We start from the raw sequence: 19240 nt of genomic DNA, 5'->3' as shown, positions 1-19240 counted from the left end.
TAAATTGTTTCATAATTATGACAATAAATTTAAAAAGACGTACTAATACTGATAAATTTTGTGAGGAAAAGAGTTTACCAAACTGTGTTTTATTAGGATAAATACAGTAAACAAAATGGTAAGAATTTACATCATTCTCTTGAACAACGGGCAGCTAAATAAATGTGTAATTCTTAACCAATATCATCTCACCGCACACATTACATTTCTGTCTTGTTTTGGTATGACTTCCAAACGCCATGATTCTACTGGAAGTTTGTTGTTGCTAGTTATAAATTTACCAAAGGCAGATGAACATTTCTTTCCAGAGGTATCAAATAATTCTCAAGTTCAAATCTTGCTGGAATACTTGATAAGTCGTACTTTTCGAAGTAGCTTCTAATATTGCACTCTATGTCTGTATAAATAAGCCATTGTAAATGCAAATGTATTGTAACGTGCGGTTTTTTTTATTCTTTTATGAAGAATACATATTGAACGTTGTGTTTTATAGCTTTTAAAATTATCAGATTTTTGGGAATACATAATACCTAGGCATTTAACTTCCTTAAAAATAGAGAAGGTATTTCCGCCCAATGTAAATTTGAATAGTCTGCAAATACGAGATCCAAAAATTAATATTTTGTTTTACAATTATTTTCCAGATTTTAGTGTACTCAAAGAAAACATTTGGGTTTTCTTGGAAAGAGTCAACATCACTTACAAATATTACAGTGTCGTCTACATATAGTAAAACAGTCACAAGTACATTTCAGTGACAGAACCTTCTATTGCTGGTGTTATTCCCGTACAATCATTTTCATATAGAAAACACTCCAGATCAATCAGAAACAGTGCAAATAATATCTACGAGAGATTTTCACCTTGTCTAACACCACTGTCAGTCGTAAGGGTTATTTATTGACCTATAATAGATTTAATGATTTCACCCTCAATTATCGGTGGATTCCAAATGTTATCACCATTGTCCAAGTCCATGTCAAGATTGTAGAGGTTACTGGGCTTGTCTTATCAATGTTCTCGTTATAACCCTTTTTTGTTTTAAAAAGGTCATCTAGCCTACCTAGTGTAGTGCTTGAAAGTATCGTACTTATTTTTCAATACTATAAATAAGTTTTCAGAAATCTTCGTGGGTCTTACTTTTTATGTGTCTGTACCTTTGAAGTGTAGAAATCTATTTAATAATTAAGAAAACAAAGTGATTGTGGCAGATATGATCTTGGAATTTCTGGCAAGCCAGACGCAATGCATCAATCACTTTCTTCTCAGGTAGAAGAAAAATATAACAGATAGAGCAAAACGATGTATCTGCTCATTCAAGGACATGTGAGATGTACAGAATGCCCTTGCGTTGCTCTGCTTACCTTGAATTGGAGTCTATATTTCAGTCACATCGGATTTTAAAATCAAGTAGCCAGGAATAGCGTATTAACATGCTGTGCAGTGCAGTTTCTAAGCAACACTATTAATAATACGTATCCCCCAAAACGTATCTGATGTAAATCAACACAATTTTAATTAACATTCTCGACTTTTAAAAGTGGAACTAAAGCATTGCAATTAAGACCATGGGGTGAAAAATGTAGTTCTTTCATTAACGTTTGTACAATATTGTATTATCTCCCACTGTATAAAACTGCATACGCCTACACGAGAAAAACAAGACTACAAAGATAGGTTAGATGCTCATTATCTGTTAGATACTGTATGATATCTTTTTAATGCTACTTGTCAATTAATTGATGACATTTTGGAGTTTTTTAAAAACATTTTAAAAATTCATCTCATTTCATTTTAAGTGTTTGACTGATTCTCTCTCTCTCTCTCTCTCTCTCTCTCTCTCTCTCTCTCTCTCTCTCTCTCTCTCTCTCTGCCACAGGTTTCAATGACGCAATTTATAAACGAAACATTTTCTTGTGATGACTGATAACATATTTAATTAAAATTTCATTAAAGCCATGAGGGACCGCTTGGTTTCTCTAAACGTGGTGAAAACTGAATCCTGAAGGAGGAATATATCCGAAATTTAATTTCCCATTCCTGCGACAATCATTGTACAGGCACATATATCATATAAACATTTGCCAGACTTCCTGCGACAATCATTGAACAGACACCGATTTCATATCAACATTTGCCCGACATGCCCTTCTAATAGAACAAAAGGCAAATAGTACCGATCCTTTGTAACCACATTCAATGACGATGAGTAATATGTTGAGAAACGCTCAAGTTTTGAATATTTCATGTCGTCAACTTGGACGAGATGTAACATTCCCGGGTTATCTCTTTTTGTCGTAGTCTTATTGCATTATGCGTTTAAATTTATTTACCTTAAAATATGCACTACACCGCCAAATAGGAAACAAAATATACTTTCATATATTAAGACGTTTCAGAGGAAAGCTTTGTTTCTTTTGTGGAAAATGTTATCAATGAATCTATTCAACAGGTTCCCAAATTAAAACAAATTTTCTTCATGTTCAAAACGGTATTTGCGAGACAGCCATACTTTTACTGTTGACTATGAACAATTTTAGGTCACAGGCACACTAATTATTTAATGAGCTACAGATCCAGCTTTCTTTTGATGTTATATTATATAACCTATTTAAAAGAATGGATGGTGCTAATTGGCAGCAAATGTGATGTGTCATTTGTATTTTTAACGTAGCTTTAACAATTTTTCAGTCATATCGCTACGATGTCTGCAGTCAGACAGTTTATAGTGTTGTCTAGCGCTGGAGCATCATGCCGCAGACATGTAGCACGATGTCCCATCCAGTTACATTATCCTGACACTAGGCCGACCAGTCCTAACATTAACTTATTAATGCTGAGCGCCAAGCGAGGCAGCTGTTAACAACATTTTTGTAAGTCTTTGGTTTCACTCGGCCGGGGATCGAACCCACGAACTCCCGCATCCGAAGTGGATGCTCTAACCACTAGGCCACCGAAGAGGCAGAACATAATTACCGGGAAAAAATAACGTAAATTGTCTGAGGAAGCCAGGGTATGGGTAAAATGTTCGCATTAGTACATATGAACTTATAACCACTTTTGTTGTATCACTGTCATCTCACAGGTACTACTAGATGTAAATGGGGAGATCTTGTCAGGCTGACTTTTTATAGCGGGCACCTAAAATGGAATATTCGTCAAAAACGAGACACGCAGTATATCGCTTTTATCGTTCCGTTTTCATCCTTAATAGTTTCCTCTTGGATATGTCATTCGTAGAATGTGCGCGTGATTTGCTAATCTAACCACAATTGTTTTTAATTTGATCAAATGTTAACTGTATGGTCTATGGGAACTGAGTTAGCTGTCTGTGTTCATATGTAAAGATTGACAATGCAAATATTCACTTTGCGCAGCAAACCATATTTGTAAAACCTAAAGTGATTCGTTTCCATTCATGAAATATCAGAAATGTTTGGTTTTTCCCCAGCTTTTTCTATACGAATGCCCATCATTCACATTTAGAGACTTGTTACACCGCCACTGTTGTCTAATTCGCAGATTGTATCACCGCCACCGATTTCTAAATAGCGAGTTGTATCACCGGCGACATTGTCTACTTAGTAAGATGTGATGTGATGTGATTTGAATTTTTAACGTAGCTTTAACAATTTTTCAGTCATATCGCTACGATGCCTTTTCCTCTTCGCTTTATCTCCCCAACGTCTTCTGGCTCTTCAACCGTAACCTGGTTGTCTGTTCTCCTTTCCACTGCGTAGTGCACATATTAAAATGAATTTCCCCCTGTGATTTTCCGAGACTCGCTTCCTAACTACAAAACCGAATCTCTCGCTCCGTGTCCCTCAACTTCCAGACACCCGTACCATGTACACTTTAACGAGAAACGTACTTTTACTGATATTAGGGTCAGGCATATCTTTCCGCAGAAAAACTTGGACTATTTGAGGAAGAACACTTAAAACATTATATTTCGTCTGGGAAATACACATCCCCTCATTTAGCTCAGCCAATCAGGATTAACTTTATCTAACCTGCCAATATTTTAAACGCCCATCGAAGCTATAATAATTCTCTCTACTCCGCCTATATTAATAACTAATCTGGGTAACAAAAACTCATTTTATGATTCGTATTTCAAATGACACAAATTGTCTCTGCATTGTTTCTAGTTTGACATTTTATTTTACTTAAAGTTAACATATTTGTCGGAACGTAAATCCAGCTTGTCCTAATTAAAAATCAATCATGCCTCCAGTGAGGAAGGTTAACTATCGCAGGCAACTTATTGTAGGCCTAGCCCATACGTCAAAGTTACCTGTTGCGTGTCACGCTCACCATGACAAAATGTGTTGCTATAGCATCTACAAAATTTTGCACCCCTACACAACGATCAAAGTATAAATGTCCGCCAACTTTGGGTAGATTAAAGCAGTATGAAAGTGTTGTCATTTCTAGGACAAACATTGGGCATCGGTCATTTCGTTCAACCACATTTGATACAATCTTCTGGTCCTCTTGTGTATTACTGCAAATGACACTTGAGTTTTACTAGTCTCCTTCCTAAATGGTCCAGCGTGCTTTAATTTAGACAGTTTGAAAGGATATATATATATATATATACACACACACACACACACACACACACAGATACATTGATGATTTTTATGTAATTCTAACTGTAGCAAATGGCAATAAGACAGCAATAAGACTATTAATGACACGGAATATGTAGTAAGTATTTTTCATCTAGTAGATGTTTGTGTAGTATAAAAATATAGCCATTGTTGTTTATGTTTGACAGCTTATGTATGTCAAACGCTGACTTGCACCTGTCTACTGTCTGCATTTACATTTATATATTTATTTTGGCTTTATAAAATAGAAACTTGTTTCGTCCAGTCACATTGCATTCAGAGCCAATTAATTGCAATAGAAATACAAATGTTCCATGCAGTCCTATGTCTCACCTATGAAGACAAAGCTCTGCGAGTATGCAAGTAAACGCAGAATTATCTGACATATTAGAGTGCCGATGTTAGACATAACTTTGCGATTACGCAAAGTAACGTAGAAAAATGTGACATATTAGGATGCCGAAGTTGGATATAGTTTTGCGATAACGCAAGTTATGGCAGAAACTTGTAATATATTGGAGTACCAATTTTTGACATAGTAATATTCTACAAACGTTTTTGTAGAGCATATAAACTGATGAACAAAAACGTGTAGTCGGTATCTTGACATTGATTTCATTGTTTTCTTGCTGCCACCCTCACTCATTCGGAATGTCCTTTGTCTTTTCCATCCCATGCTATTCGACCCGCATGGGAAAAAGATGTTCAGAATCACCTCCACTGCGGATACCAGGAAAGTCTTATCCATACACACACACACTATTTAAATAAGCATTGTTGATCGTAGGTCATCTCCTGATTCAGTCTGACAAAGAGCATGCTTGAAGAAATTAATAGACGGCTCTTGGCAACATTATACATTAATATTCAGATTCAGTAAATGTTTGCTCTTACGTCCCGTCTAGTACGACTCTTGGCAATATTACATATTAACATTAAGACTCGAGGTATGTTTGTCCATAAATCCCGTCTAGTACGACTCTTGGCAATTACATATTAACATTAAGACTCAAGGTATGTTTGCCCATAAATCCCGTCTAGTACGACTCTTGGCAATATTGCATATTAACATTAAGACTCGAGGTATGTTTGCCCATAAATCCCGTCTAGTACGACTCTTGGCAATATTACATATCAACAATAAGACTCGAGGTATTTTTGCCCATAAATCCCGTCTAGTGAAAATACAACACATCGGTCGTGTGTTTGGAAGCCCAGCATCATTGTTCAAAATTATTATACACCCAGGCATTGCAGTACTCGATATTCAATTATTTTACCACAGGTGGGGTTATCTAGCAACATAAATCATTGTTACCCGTTGACAGATAATTTTATATCAGTTGGTTAGGTTGTTTTCATTTAGGACAATAATAAAAATTAATTTGGCCATACAAAATCTTTTTTTGGCTATTGTTTTAATTATGTTTCCGTAGATTAATATAGGCAGGTGAGATACTATCCCATGAAGATAAACCCAATGGTTGTTTGAGCTATGGATAACCCTTATAAACCGTGTACTGATAACGTCCTAATCTCTGACTGTGGAAGACCGCTCCGGTGGCCTAGTCGTAAGTCGTTAGAGCGTCGCCTCTATTGCGGGAGGTCGCGGGTTCGAACCACGGCCGAGTCATACCAAAGACTAATACAAATGGTACTAACAGCTGCTTCACTAGGCGCTCAGCATTAAGAGGTTAGGGTTAGGACTGGTCGGCCTGGTCTGACTGGGTGGGACATCATACTACATGTCTGCGGCATGATGCCCCAGTGCTAGACATCTCTATCAACTGTCACACTGCAGACATCGTAGCGATATGACTGAAGAATTGTTAAAGCTACGTTAAAAATCCTAATATTACACACACACACACACACACACACACACACACTGACTTTGGACATGTTTGTTTAATAGTCCAAAAGCTGTATTTTTCCCATTTTAAACTTCTCAAGAATAGAACTTTATTTTGACAACTTATTAACTCCGAATATAAGCATTATGAACAAATGACCCTTATTAACCATGATAACTCCAGTTGAATTAATGCCTCTGTATTTTAATTCAAAATTGCCACCTGATAACACATTTTTATCTAGATAATGCCATACCATATATACTCGCTTGTGAATCAAAATCCAACTTTAAACTGTACAGACCCAGATCTGCCATCACATACTTCCCATGCAGTCTATGTGAATGCAGTTTGTTAGAAGTAGTTAGTAGAAGAAACAGCATACACCTTGATATGCCAACTGGACCTTGGCGGTCTAACACGATAAGCTAAGAAAATGTACACGAGATTTTCTTTCGGCACATATTCACATAACACAGGCCGATGTTATCTGTTACAGGGAAAGAGATAAGAATGGGTTAAAGAAGGTTGAGTGACACGGTAGAACTATTAATTACTGAACCTCGTATCTTGCACCAGTGTATATAATTTTCACATTTGTTATTTTTTACAATAATGGCTAGCTAATAGCTCAAATAGGTAATGAATGGGTTTTTACATCCTAGTTACCTTTAGTAATAAACAATTTTTTTTTTTAGCACGGAGTCCAGCTGGCTTCGTATAAATCCCTGGGGAATACGAAGTTTGCTAATATGGATCCGAGACAGGTACGGAAATCCGCCCCTCTACATCACGGAAAACGGTGTTTCCGATGACGGCACGTTGCAAGACACAAGGCGCAATTCTTATTACCGAGGGTATATCAATGAAGTTTTGAAAGGTAGTTTACCAAAGCGTTCGTAATTCTGTTTTGCTAATTGAAAAACTTAAAAGTAAATATTAATCCATCGAATTATTTCACACACACACACTCGCACACACACACACACACACACACACACACACACACATACATACATACTAGATAGATAGATAGATAGATAGATAGATAGATAGATTTGCTTGATTTGTTTATTACGTTTGGTTACTGTGGGCACGTCCAGACCTCAGCCTACGATAAACTAGAAGGCATATAGTAAGGTGACATCAACCCCACCCACCAAATTTTCTCAAATTGGACGTTTTTAATATCTATTTCTCCCCTCTAGCTATCTCACCTGGGGGTAATTTTTTTTCTGCACAATGAAACATAATTCTGAATTTTGAGGAGACAAAAATTATCATATTTCTTCCTGGAGTTCTTCTTTATTTAGGATGCCAGTTGCCATGTTTACGGTCTTTCCGTCCACAATCCTAGGTTGCATTTCAAAGTCGGTTGTACTCTCCTCGTGATTTTCACGTTTTGACTGGTTTCCTCGCCTATTTTGAATGGTTTAAGTGATCCTTGCCATGAATATATTTTGTCCTTTTAGCTTTGTCAGATTTGTACTGTGTGTGTGTGTATGTATATATATATATATATATATATATATATATATATATATATATATATATATATATATATATAATGTAGCATCTGTTACGGGCCCCGCGCTAAATGCTTTCAAGCTATCAATTACCTACATGTAAATACTATTAGTGAAAATGTCATACATATTTGTCGCATTATCTGGCTGTATGGCAAATAAAAAAAAACAATTACTTTACTATGCACTAAGCAAGTTATAAATTTATGTGTTTTAATATTTATATATGAACTGGCATTTTCTTAAATGAAATCTGATATAAGTTGTTCATTTATCAATCCAATATATGACTGCAAAAAAACAATTTTATTTTTAAAAAGAAACTTTTGTTTAATATACAATGTGAGCAAATAATGTGGATATCTTGAGTAACGTATAAATATGGTATTCTCCCTCGAGACACTAGTGCCTGCCTGAACTTTTTTAGCAGGTGAGGGGCCGTTCGGTTCAACACACCACGTCCCCTTAATGGTAGTGATATAACCGCCTACCCACGCAGTATATGTACTTGCCTCTCCAAGAAGCCATCGTATGTGTCATTACATTTTTCTTTCTTCTCATCTGTCAGCGAAAGCATGTACCATCACGAATGCGTTGGGTGCATATACAGTACTTGTATACGCAATGCGAAGTGTTATGATAACATCTGGTCACAGATTTCTACTTTATTTCGGTTTTATATTCATAAAAATTGCTATATGGTTCCATTTTTATAAACAAATACTCATTTATGACTATTTTCTTCGTTGTCCATGTCTGCTTAATGTTTTCGTTTTCGGATTGTGAGATCTGTAATGGAAAACGGATTGGACATGTATTTTAAGCGAACGTAGTGGAAAGCATGCCGAGTCCAGTTTCTTATATTTGGGATGTATAGCCCCCATATAATCAAAAAGATTTCCATTCAGTAGAAAACAAATCATATAATAACAGATAGGTTTATCATTACGGCTAGATATGTTGGTATTTCAACACTATAAGAGGGTGGTATTTTAGTATTAATCTTTGGCTATATTTAGACTGTTGTAGATCACCTCATATCAATTTTGATGTAACATTTATCAACGAATCGATTGGAGAATGAATTTTTGAGATGACGCTGTGCAAAATGTGCCATATTAACGAAACATCGTTGAGTGTACCCTTTTCTTTCATCTTCCCTACTAGTACAAATATTTGTCAAAATAATTACATGATGAAGTGGTGCTAAGTTTGTGTACAAGATAACGACTGGTATTGTTCAATCAAAAGTATTAGCAAACTTCACATTGTGTTACCAAGAAACAGGATATTAAAGGAATAAATGTGCCGCTGTTATATTAACTAGATCTCTCCATATTAGGCTATTTGTTTTGATCACGTGACAATATGGCGTCGGAGTTCCCCTGACTTCGTTTGGACATAGAACACAATTAATTTTACTATATATTCTCTACATTTGTTTCTCAGAACTGACATTTCCGCTGTGTGACAATCAATACAAATCATATGTTAATCTGCAATACCTTTAAAGATGACTTCACGGTGAAGTTCTTGTCAAAATGTCACCAGTATTTTTTTTTTTTTTTGGAGAGGCTGAACTGTAAACAGAGCAGCATGTACACATAATACAGATTTAACTTACCGATCACCAACAAGGCCATATTACTCACTGTTCACTGTCGCCGAAATACACACGGACAACCACACCCTGATCTCATATTCTCAGGAATAAACAATTACCTTAAAATTCCTACCAAAAATGCATAAATCTAACTATTCTATCACCACCAAAATGAGAGGAAAAAATTATCTAAAAATAGACTAGAACTACATTCGTAGGTACTGAATCGGAACTCTTAATGGTGACCTGATTCCGTATAGCGGAATGCAATGCAGAGAGCGACATCTAGCAAGTAAATCAATAGTAATTCTCGACCTGTGAAAGGTAACTTTGAAACTGTAAATGCATGAAATGTAATGACGCGTCATAATTGAATACACGAATGATGTATCTTAATACTCGACATTATTCTGAATTGTTAAAGTGGAAATTGTGAAATGTTATTTTGAACACCAACACATCAATTCACCATATACAAATAACTATTCTGACAAGCACAATAAAATGCCAATCACCGCTGTGTAATTCAACAGATGCAATCTGAAAACTCTAAGTACAAAATGGAACTTTCACCACAATCAATGTGTTTCAACACGTTTAATTGAAACTCTCGACATACGACATTAAAATTTCAACAACCGCCGTGTAATTCAGAAGATACGATCTAAAATCTCGACATTGGACATCCAATTGTCAGCCACCGCTGTGTAATTCAACAGACGAAATCTAAATACTAACATATTAAATGGAACTTTAAACATAAACTTTTTGAACCATAATGTAAATTAGGAATTCTCATCGGATGACATTGAAATTTCAACCACCGCCGTGTAATTCAAACGACACAATCTAAAACCTCGACATAGAAAATATCATTTTCAACCACCACTGTTTAATTCAACATATACAATCTAAAATCTCGACCTAGAAAATGGAACTTTAAGGACAAGCATCTTTTATACAACACTTGAAATTGGAATTCTGGACATACGACATTAAAATTTCAACGGCAACGTTCTGATTGGACCAGCTTTTGTCCCGCTACGGCGCCTCATATGAGAGCTCTAGTTGAAGTAAGTAATGAAAGACAGATATGTGTCGTTTATATTTCAGTGTTTGAGTTTACTATGCGTGTTGAAAATGATAAGAATATTTAGTACGCAGTTCCCTAGGTATGCTAATCCTTGAATGATGTTAAACACTGATGCACATTCACGTTTCCAGTTCAAACCGAATTGTTGTTGTTGTTTGTTGTTTGGGGTTTAACGCCATTTGTCAACGATGATGGCGATACATGGTGGCAGGTATAATAGGTAGATGAAGAACTTGGGAAAAACCCGGTAAGAACCAGCTACCCAAGGGAAGCGATCCTGGCGAACTTTCTCAGTGGCCGACCTTAAAGGAGACCAAATTCAAACTTTACCTTTTTCTCTACAGATTTTAATTCGACTGTAATGTTTATAAATTAAATATCGTAAGCGGGTAGTGATTATATTGCGTGGAAGATACCACGATTCCGTAAATTGCCGAGTTTTTCCGAGTTTTGATGAGACGACAGATCACGTGGTCCCGTGACGCAATACTAACCAGTCCTCGAATACAAACATAATCATGGCGAGCAAGACAGACAGGAGGAGACCAAGTTGGGGTTGCACATTCAAAAGTTGCATCTGCTGTCTGGTATAATAGTTTATGTACTGTACTGGACAGTGCTCAAAGAATTTATTTTTAGCACAGGCCCTTGGCTGGTGACTTAAATAAACCCAAGCCCTGACTGAAATTCCAAAAGCCCGGACAGTTCATACCTATCAATACTCAAACCGGGAGAAAAACCTCCAGATTTTGGAGGTATTTCCTCATCTACCTCCCGATCTTGTAATATCGCCCAATTTTTCGCAGAGAAGTCCCGATTATTACATTATGTCTTTCAATTTACATTTCTCAGAAGAAGAAAAAAAAATCAATCCATACATAAATAGATATAACGTATGCAATCCACAGATGCTGTATTCTATTTCATCACTCGTGAATATTGTAGTGATGAAACCAGTGCCGGATTTAGGCATAAGCTAAACAAGCTACAGCTTAGGGCCTCACAGTCTGAACTCAGTCTGAAGGGGCCTCTCAATTTTATTTTATACCAAATAGGGCCTCTACAGCTTCCCATAGCTTAGGGCCTCGCTATGTCCAAACTGCCACACTGCAGACATCTTAGCGATATGACTAAAAAAATCCTTAAAGCTACGTTAAAAATCCAAATCACACATACACACACACACACACACACACACACGTCTAAATCCGGCACTGGACGAAATAATTGATATCACACGACAGGTTTTTTCTTCAGTAAATATAACGTTAAGATTAAACATTATTCACGTAAATTTCAAATGTTTCTAAACAACTACAATAATACTATAGTAAAAAATTAAAATAATAAAATTGTCACCAATTAGCTTAAAGGAATGATCACGGTGGATGCTGTGAAATTTTCTCTGCAAACAAAATCCGCCAAAGAAATCGGCCAGTTAACACCTGACATTCCTCATCTGTATATGTAAAGTTTAATTACCATGATTAAATTAATAGAAGGAAAAAAATAAAATATACCATGCAGTATATGTGGCCCTAAAGAACTAATTCAGAATAAATATTTTATTCAGTAAACACTGTTACATGCAGTAAGACTTAAACCTAAGGAAATAAGGTGGGGCATAAAACATGGGATATACAGCAGCAGGGAGAGCGCCCCTACGATTACCCTGTAGAGCCCTAAAATGGCAAAAACAAAACTATAAAATAAAAAATTAAAATAAAACTCACTTTCCAAAAAAAAATCTCGTAAAACGCAATAAAAACTAGTATTTTTGCCTGAGAAAAAAAGTCAGCATCAGGCACCCTTTTGAAAACGGCGCACTCCCTGCTGTTGTTTATAAAACATCTTATCAAAACCGATTCGATATTTTTTTCTGGGATTGTGTAAATTTGTTGTGAGAAAACCGTGCGGAGATGACTGTGCCTGGCTAAATAATTTTTTTAAATTTAATTATATCCAAGTCACCGCTACACCAAGTCTGATGAATATTTTGTAACGTATACGTATCAAAGGAGTTAAATACAACTAAAATATTACAGTTGTCTCTGATCACTTTTGGTATTTGTGTATACCGTTGAGTAACATAAATCACGTCTGTGTTATTATGTCTTTCTCGTGAAAATATTCTAGCTGGATTTGACTGTTTATCCAACATTACATGATCGTAAACTACCAAATTATTAATAAAGCCATGGACGTCATCAGCCGACGGTGCTTCATCAATATCAGTTATAAATTCGATAACGTTATTGCCATCCTCGTCTAATAATTTTGCGTTGTCGTTAAAATCTTTAAGTACATCGTAGCATCGTTGGTCATCAACTGACGGAGCTATTAAATACAACGTATCCCATTTTAACCATCTCTATTAAATTAAGTCGCAATTGTGTTTTAACTGATCCAGATGGACCAATTATTATCATTCGGATATAATTTGGTAACGCTGGATGATATTTAACTGGTTCTTGGGGGAGGGGGGTTGTCGCTGAGAAATCAATCATATCCATGTTGTACAAATATAATTATTATATTGATTTATATTGTGTAAAATGAAAAGCATTTACGTCTACAAGTGGATAACAACAACGGTAACAAAAAATAACAGACGAGCACTCACAGGCAAGCGTATACGATGTGGTACAAAAATATATATTCATCTCGTTAACTGCATTAGGGACACAGTCAGGCGGCGATATTGCTACTTCATTAGGTAAATTACCAGGAAAACCATGGGATAAATACCCAGGAGAAAAAACATCTTCCTGGATATAATTATTGTAGTCCTGGAACATTTTGCCGTCATCGTGCCAAATGAAGTTCATCAGGCGGAAATATTATTTTTACCACATGATACTATTAAAATTGGACTACGTCAATTAACACAAAAACATATTAACTGTCGTTGACGTTGCAAGTAGATATAAGGAAGCAGAACCATTATCAACTAAAACAGCAACTGAAGTTTGAACAAATTTATCAACGAGGACCCTTGCGATGTCCACAACTATTACAGGTTGATGCTGGCAAATAATTTCAAGGTGCAGTATCGTCGTTGATGAAGCAACACAATGTCAAAATCAGACGAGGGCATACAGCAATTCATATTGATCAGGCAATGGCTAAACGATTTAATCGAACGCTTGCTGAGCGGTTATTTGGATATCAATAAGCAAAGGAAATAATTCAGAAAGATACGAGATCTCGCGAGTGGGTTGCAAGATTAGCAAGTGTGATAGCTGCATTAATAATGAAATCACTCGCACAACTGCCATGAAACCCATCAGCAACAAAACAACATATACAAATACAACAACGCATTTTTTAAAACAACCGCTGCTAGGTAATGTAACTGTAAGATATTTATATAAACCAGGTGAACTTGTAGGTGTTAAAAAAAGAGCAAAACATCCTATCTGGAGCATTACACCACATAAACGTTCTAGCGTGGTTACATCCACGGGTAGACCTGCAGTCTACAGATTAGCTCCTCAGCGTGGATTTTTACTTTAGCAATTACAAGTAAATCCAGACGATACAGCACCTCTACGTCGATTACACTCAAGACAGGTCAACACCGTATTTTCTCGTGTATGGCCAAGACTGTTATTGATTCTATCTACGGTAACTATCTACGGTAACTTGTCTTGGATTATTACCTGAGTATCGCCACAACATCAAAACATTAAACTCTGCACATTGATTAATTTGTCGTTATTTTAACGTCATTGTAAATTCAGCATCGAGATCAAAATTGAGTTTATTTTTTGTCATGTATTTTATAACTGATCAATTTCTTTTTTATTGTGTCATTGTCAACTTCGTCATCGTTGTTTTCTGCAAAATCTATGACGATTCTTTTTAACTGATATATTCTTTTGACTCGGGACACTGCAAGATAAACAGATAAACTAAATTTGACCGTTCGATACGATTATCGATGATCAAAACTTGAATATCAGAAATAGTCAATCCCTGAGACGAATGATTTGTTGTAGCATATCATAGTTTCCACGGGAATTTTTTCATCGTTAGCTCTTTTTCAACTGCGTTAATAGTTAGTAAAACTACATCATTTAACACAAGATTCTGTTTTTCTGTTGAATCTGTATTTCAACCTCGATATTTTGTTGTCGTGTATCTGCTAGTCTATAACACGGCGGCGCAGATAATTCTGGGGATTGTTTCTTAAGCAACTCAAATAATTGTTGTTAAAGTGTATCACGAACTATTTTTCTACTTGCAACTATTAAATTATTTGGTTTCCACGCATCCCAGAAAACATCAATTGAGGTCTCTGAAATAACTGTACGTAATATCTCACATTCAGTTGCATTTGGTTGTAATCTGATTAACTTTTTAGTTCTTTTAAAATCACATTAAGTGATCTATGGTCTTCATTGATTTCTTCGTAATAATCGGCAATTATTTTTCAACCAATCGTGTGGAGAGGGACCACTAAACGGCGGTGGCTGACCATAATCACCACACATAATCACAGCTGTATTTTGTGCTAATAGCCAATCAAGAAATATTTTAGTATATCTAGTGATACTGTATATATTTCATCCCAACTAATCATTTTACGTATATGTTTTTCGTCCATTCGCTCTGAAAGCTGTGATAAGTTCACGAATTTATATTTCTTTCTCTCATTTTTCTTCCGAATCTATACGTAGACGTCAGTATGATTATATCTAAACAACTGTTAAATAATTTTATAACTGGAGTTGTTTTACCGGAACTACCAAGCCCGTTAAGATAAACTATTCTGTATCTAGATACTGGATCATGTACTGACGGCGCCAGCGACAATCCGGATCGATTATTTTTACGATAAATGTCTTTAACAGTGACATCGGCGGATTCGGAATAACCGTGGATCTCTTCTCGCTTTATTCTCCATTCACCCTACGACACATAATCATTCACATTAAATTGATCTAACAATTATTTTTATTTTATTCTTACTGATATAAAATGAATCCTAGCAACTCTGAATGCGCAATCATGAAATGTATTTAGCATCGATAAGACATTTATCGAAGCGTAAGCCAGCATCGAATTTCTTAAATAAACATATTGCGGCGATTCCTCATTAAAGTAAATCACAATTGTACCTAATTTAGTGCCATCTGTTAAATTAGCCGTTTCTTGCGTAACAAATATATATCTGCGTGCGGTATCAGTAATTATAAAATCTAGTTCGGCGTCATTCATAATCAGTCATGTACAAGTCTTTTATGTTCGGACCCTCCCTGGGTAAATTTACCAATTATTTTTCTACCAAGATCGTTTGCTTTGGGTTTTTTCTTCTTCATAATCGACCACATCAGGATTTTTTCAGAATATTCCTTTTGTGGCGGCAGCCACACTTTCTGACAACTATATGATATAATTGCCTCACTGACAAACAACGATATCAGTATTTTTGCATCAAGCATATATCGTAACAACACTATTGTTGCGTAATTTTTCCAAAATAATGCCTACCAAACCAAACATAATATATCGGGTGAAGATTTTCGGCGAGTTCAAACGACTCAACACAGGCAAATCTAGTCAGATCAAAATCGGATTATTGCCCATTTACCGATACTCTTGTCATATTGTTTGTTCGATGTCCAAATCTTCTAAAATAAATAAAACACATTCCATAAACAAGAAAACTACCCGGATAACATGCAACCGTATCAACAGCAATAATTTTACTTTTATTAAATTTATATTTGGTGTTCCATAATCTGCCGTGTCCGTATTCAACACAACTAAGTCTAATATTGACAAGAAATTCAGGGCGTGTTGGTTTCCACGAATTCTTCTCTCTGGCAAAATGAGATGCAACCGTAAAACAATTACTTAATATTTGATCGACATGTTCAGTATTTGTATAATTTACGGCGAGTTTTTTCGTTTCTTCATGTAAAGATTCTTTACGATATATTTCGCCGTTAGGTATTAAAAACTGATTCAAATCGCTTTTGCCTTCTGTGCAAATACTTGCATCGGGTCTTACTGAATCAATATCTCAGGAACGATGAAACAACCAAACAGATACATGATCATCTTGACTCTTTTTAGCGATAACATCAAATATATTTCCACGGTAAAATCTAACGGTTCGATCTCGCGGAAATACTGTTACCGCGGGTGTCCACGCGTGCGCATTATGATCAATACTATTTATCGGGGCTCCCTTTGACTTATAATTTGATTCATATAAAATTTCTCTAGTTATTGTTTTTTTACTGTTATTGGGAATTCTAACTGTTTATTTAGTCGTTCAACGTCGTTGATTGTGGCCTCGGTATCCTTAATTGATTCTGCCCAATCACTTATAATTTTACGTCTTAAATCCGTTAAACGTGTTTTTGCGTTTAACACGCTAGTAAAATTTTTGTCACTCGCTCGTCTACACAATGTATCTTTGAAAATCTCATCGGTGCTAGATCATTAATGTCAGGATTGTCATTCATCGGAAATATCGCATAAATGACAACGATTACATGATACGCCTTGTCATAAATCAATGTATCAATTCTTGTCAGCATTCCTGGTTTTGAATTCCTATTTAACACCACGATTCTCCTTTCAGCAAGAACAGGTTAACGTTTATCAACAGTGACCCAGTTAGTGTCGCGTTAATAAATTGTATTTGAATAAGATAGATTCTGTCGTCAAAATATTTAATAATTTTTTTTGCTCGATCATCACTAATAGTTGCATCGACGACGCTATCATCTGTTATCTTAAATGTTGACTACGTACGAGGCATACCGTTTTTTCTAAACTCGCTTTTGGCTTCGTTGACAGCGTTAATAAAATCACGGTATTTACGCAGAATTCTTCTCTTTTGATTGGGATCTATTCGATCAAGGTCACACTTATGCAAAAACAAATCTCTTTCTAGCACGAACGAAAAACATTCATATATTGTTTAAGCAAAAGTTTAGTCTAATTAAACATTTTTCATTGATATAATGACCACACAAAATAAATTCAAATGGCTGCTGATTGAATCTACCGTAGTTGCAAAGGCGAATTCTGTGCATCTCATGGACAATACACAAGACGCGGAAGCACAAGAACGACTCCATGTATTCGTTGCCAACATGGAGTGCGAAAAAAAACTCAGTTATGTGGAAAATACGGAGGCAAAAACTGCCGAGAATTATCATGGTATTACAAGACCAAATACGGCCTTGATATGACCGACAGCGACTATATAAGTAGATTTTCAAATTAAATGTTTTGCTTTTATATTATGGGGAGGAATTCGCGAGACACTCCATATTCAGTAATTACGATCATCTCGCGATAGAACTATTATACATTGTAAACGAGAAAGAAAATTGGGCTATATTAATAATACTGGTAATTATTCAGTCGGCGTTAAGAGTAAAGATTGTCTTTCTCGCCGTTTTGTTTACGAGTTTTTTAACGGCTTAATTGGAAGCAACCTTTCTATTGATCATATTAAATCAGATAAGTTAGATAATCGCATATTTAATTTAAGAGCTGTTATTCATAGTCAAAATTTGCGATATGGTAACACTGGCAAATTTTTAAAAAAAAAACAGACGAAATGTTGCTGCAGTTATTGATACGACCGAAATTAAAACACGTCACTGATGGCATGTATTTTTTCAAAATATTCACGTATATACACCACATGGCTATCATTCTATTATTTTTTAAATATTATAATATTCAACCAATTATAGAAAAGAATATAGTAAAAAGAACCGCACAAACACCGATGATATAATAAGAGACGTCAATGAGTTGAGAACACCATATGAAATACTTGATCCTGTTTCTAGCTGAAGCTGAATATAACGGAGTTGAAATAAATAAAAAACCGTTGCAGAAAAACACTATCGAACAAATATTGTATAATTAAAACACTTGAAAGCGCAATGAAAGACTAGCATGCGTTTATACGCGATGACGATCTTGTAAAAATTAAAGCGCTTGCTCGTGCATTTAAAAATGTGAAAACTCCACTGAATGAAGAAAACTCGTTACAGCGGACTGGTACTAATCGTTCACTTGCACTATATGATCAACAACGACGAATTAAATTCCTCAGACGATAAATCGGAACCCGCAGACGACGAATCTACAGACAACAAATCAAAACCCGTAGATGATGCAGATCTCTTAGATTTGTGATAGATTTCCTACAACCTTATCAAATTATTTATTGCGTAGTATTTCTTCTTTTGGCGTGTGTTTTCGCTTTGCGTTGCGATAATCAATATCTATTTTCTTAATTGATTCGCCTATTTCATTGTTTTATTTTTTGTCGTCGAGTTCGTCTTTTGTTTCATCATAGGTGGTATTTAACTCGATAAGTCTGTCTCGAGTGTTCTTAATTTTCAGTGCGTTTGGCAAGTTCAACTTCGGTCATGGATGATTTTTCTTCAAGTTGTTTTATTTTGTTTTTTAACTTATTATATAATTTTCCTTTTCCAATCAAGTTTATTTTAGGTTTTTGTAGTGGTTTCTCACAACTCATTATAATTTTCTTTTTCAGTGTTATA

The 19240-nt window shown here is 35.6% G+C and overlaps 1 protein-coding gene across 1 annotated transcript in view; it reads left to right on the top strand.

Moving 5' to 3' along the window:
• The window catches only part of LOC149776802 (lactase/phlorizin hydrolase-like), an 85789-nt gene that overhangs the window by 47685 nt on the left and 18864 nt on the right, over positions 1–19240 (top strand). Inside the window, exon 15 of the mRNA XM_089941498.1 lies at positions 7168–7349. Within this exon, the coding sequence (XP_089797624.1) occupies positions 7168–7349 (182 nt within the window). The remainder of the gene's footprint in view (positions 1–7167; positions 7350–19240) is intronic.

Source organism: Sinohyriopsis cumingii, chromosome 18 (assembly GCF_028554795.1).
Source record: "Sinohyriopsis cumingii isolate HCF-2022 chromosome 18, ASM2855479v2, whole genome shotgun sequence".
NCBI classification, from domain to species: domain Eukaryota; kingdom Metazoa; phylum Mollusca; class Bivalvia; order Unionida; family Unionidae; genus Sinohyriopsis; species Sinohyriopsis cumingii.
Note: the sequence above shows the minus strand (reverse complement) of the source record. Positions and strands in the feature narration are given on the sequence as shown.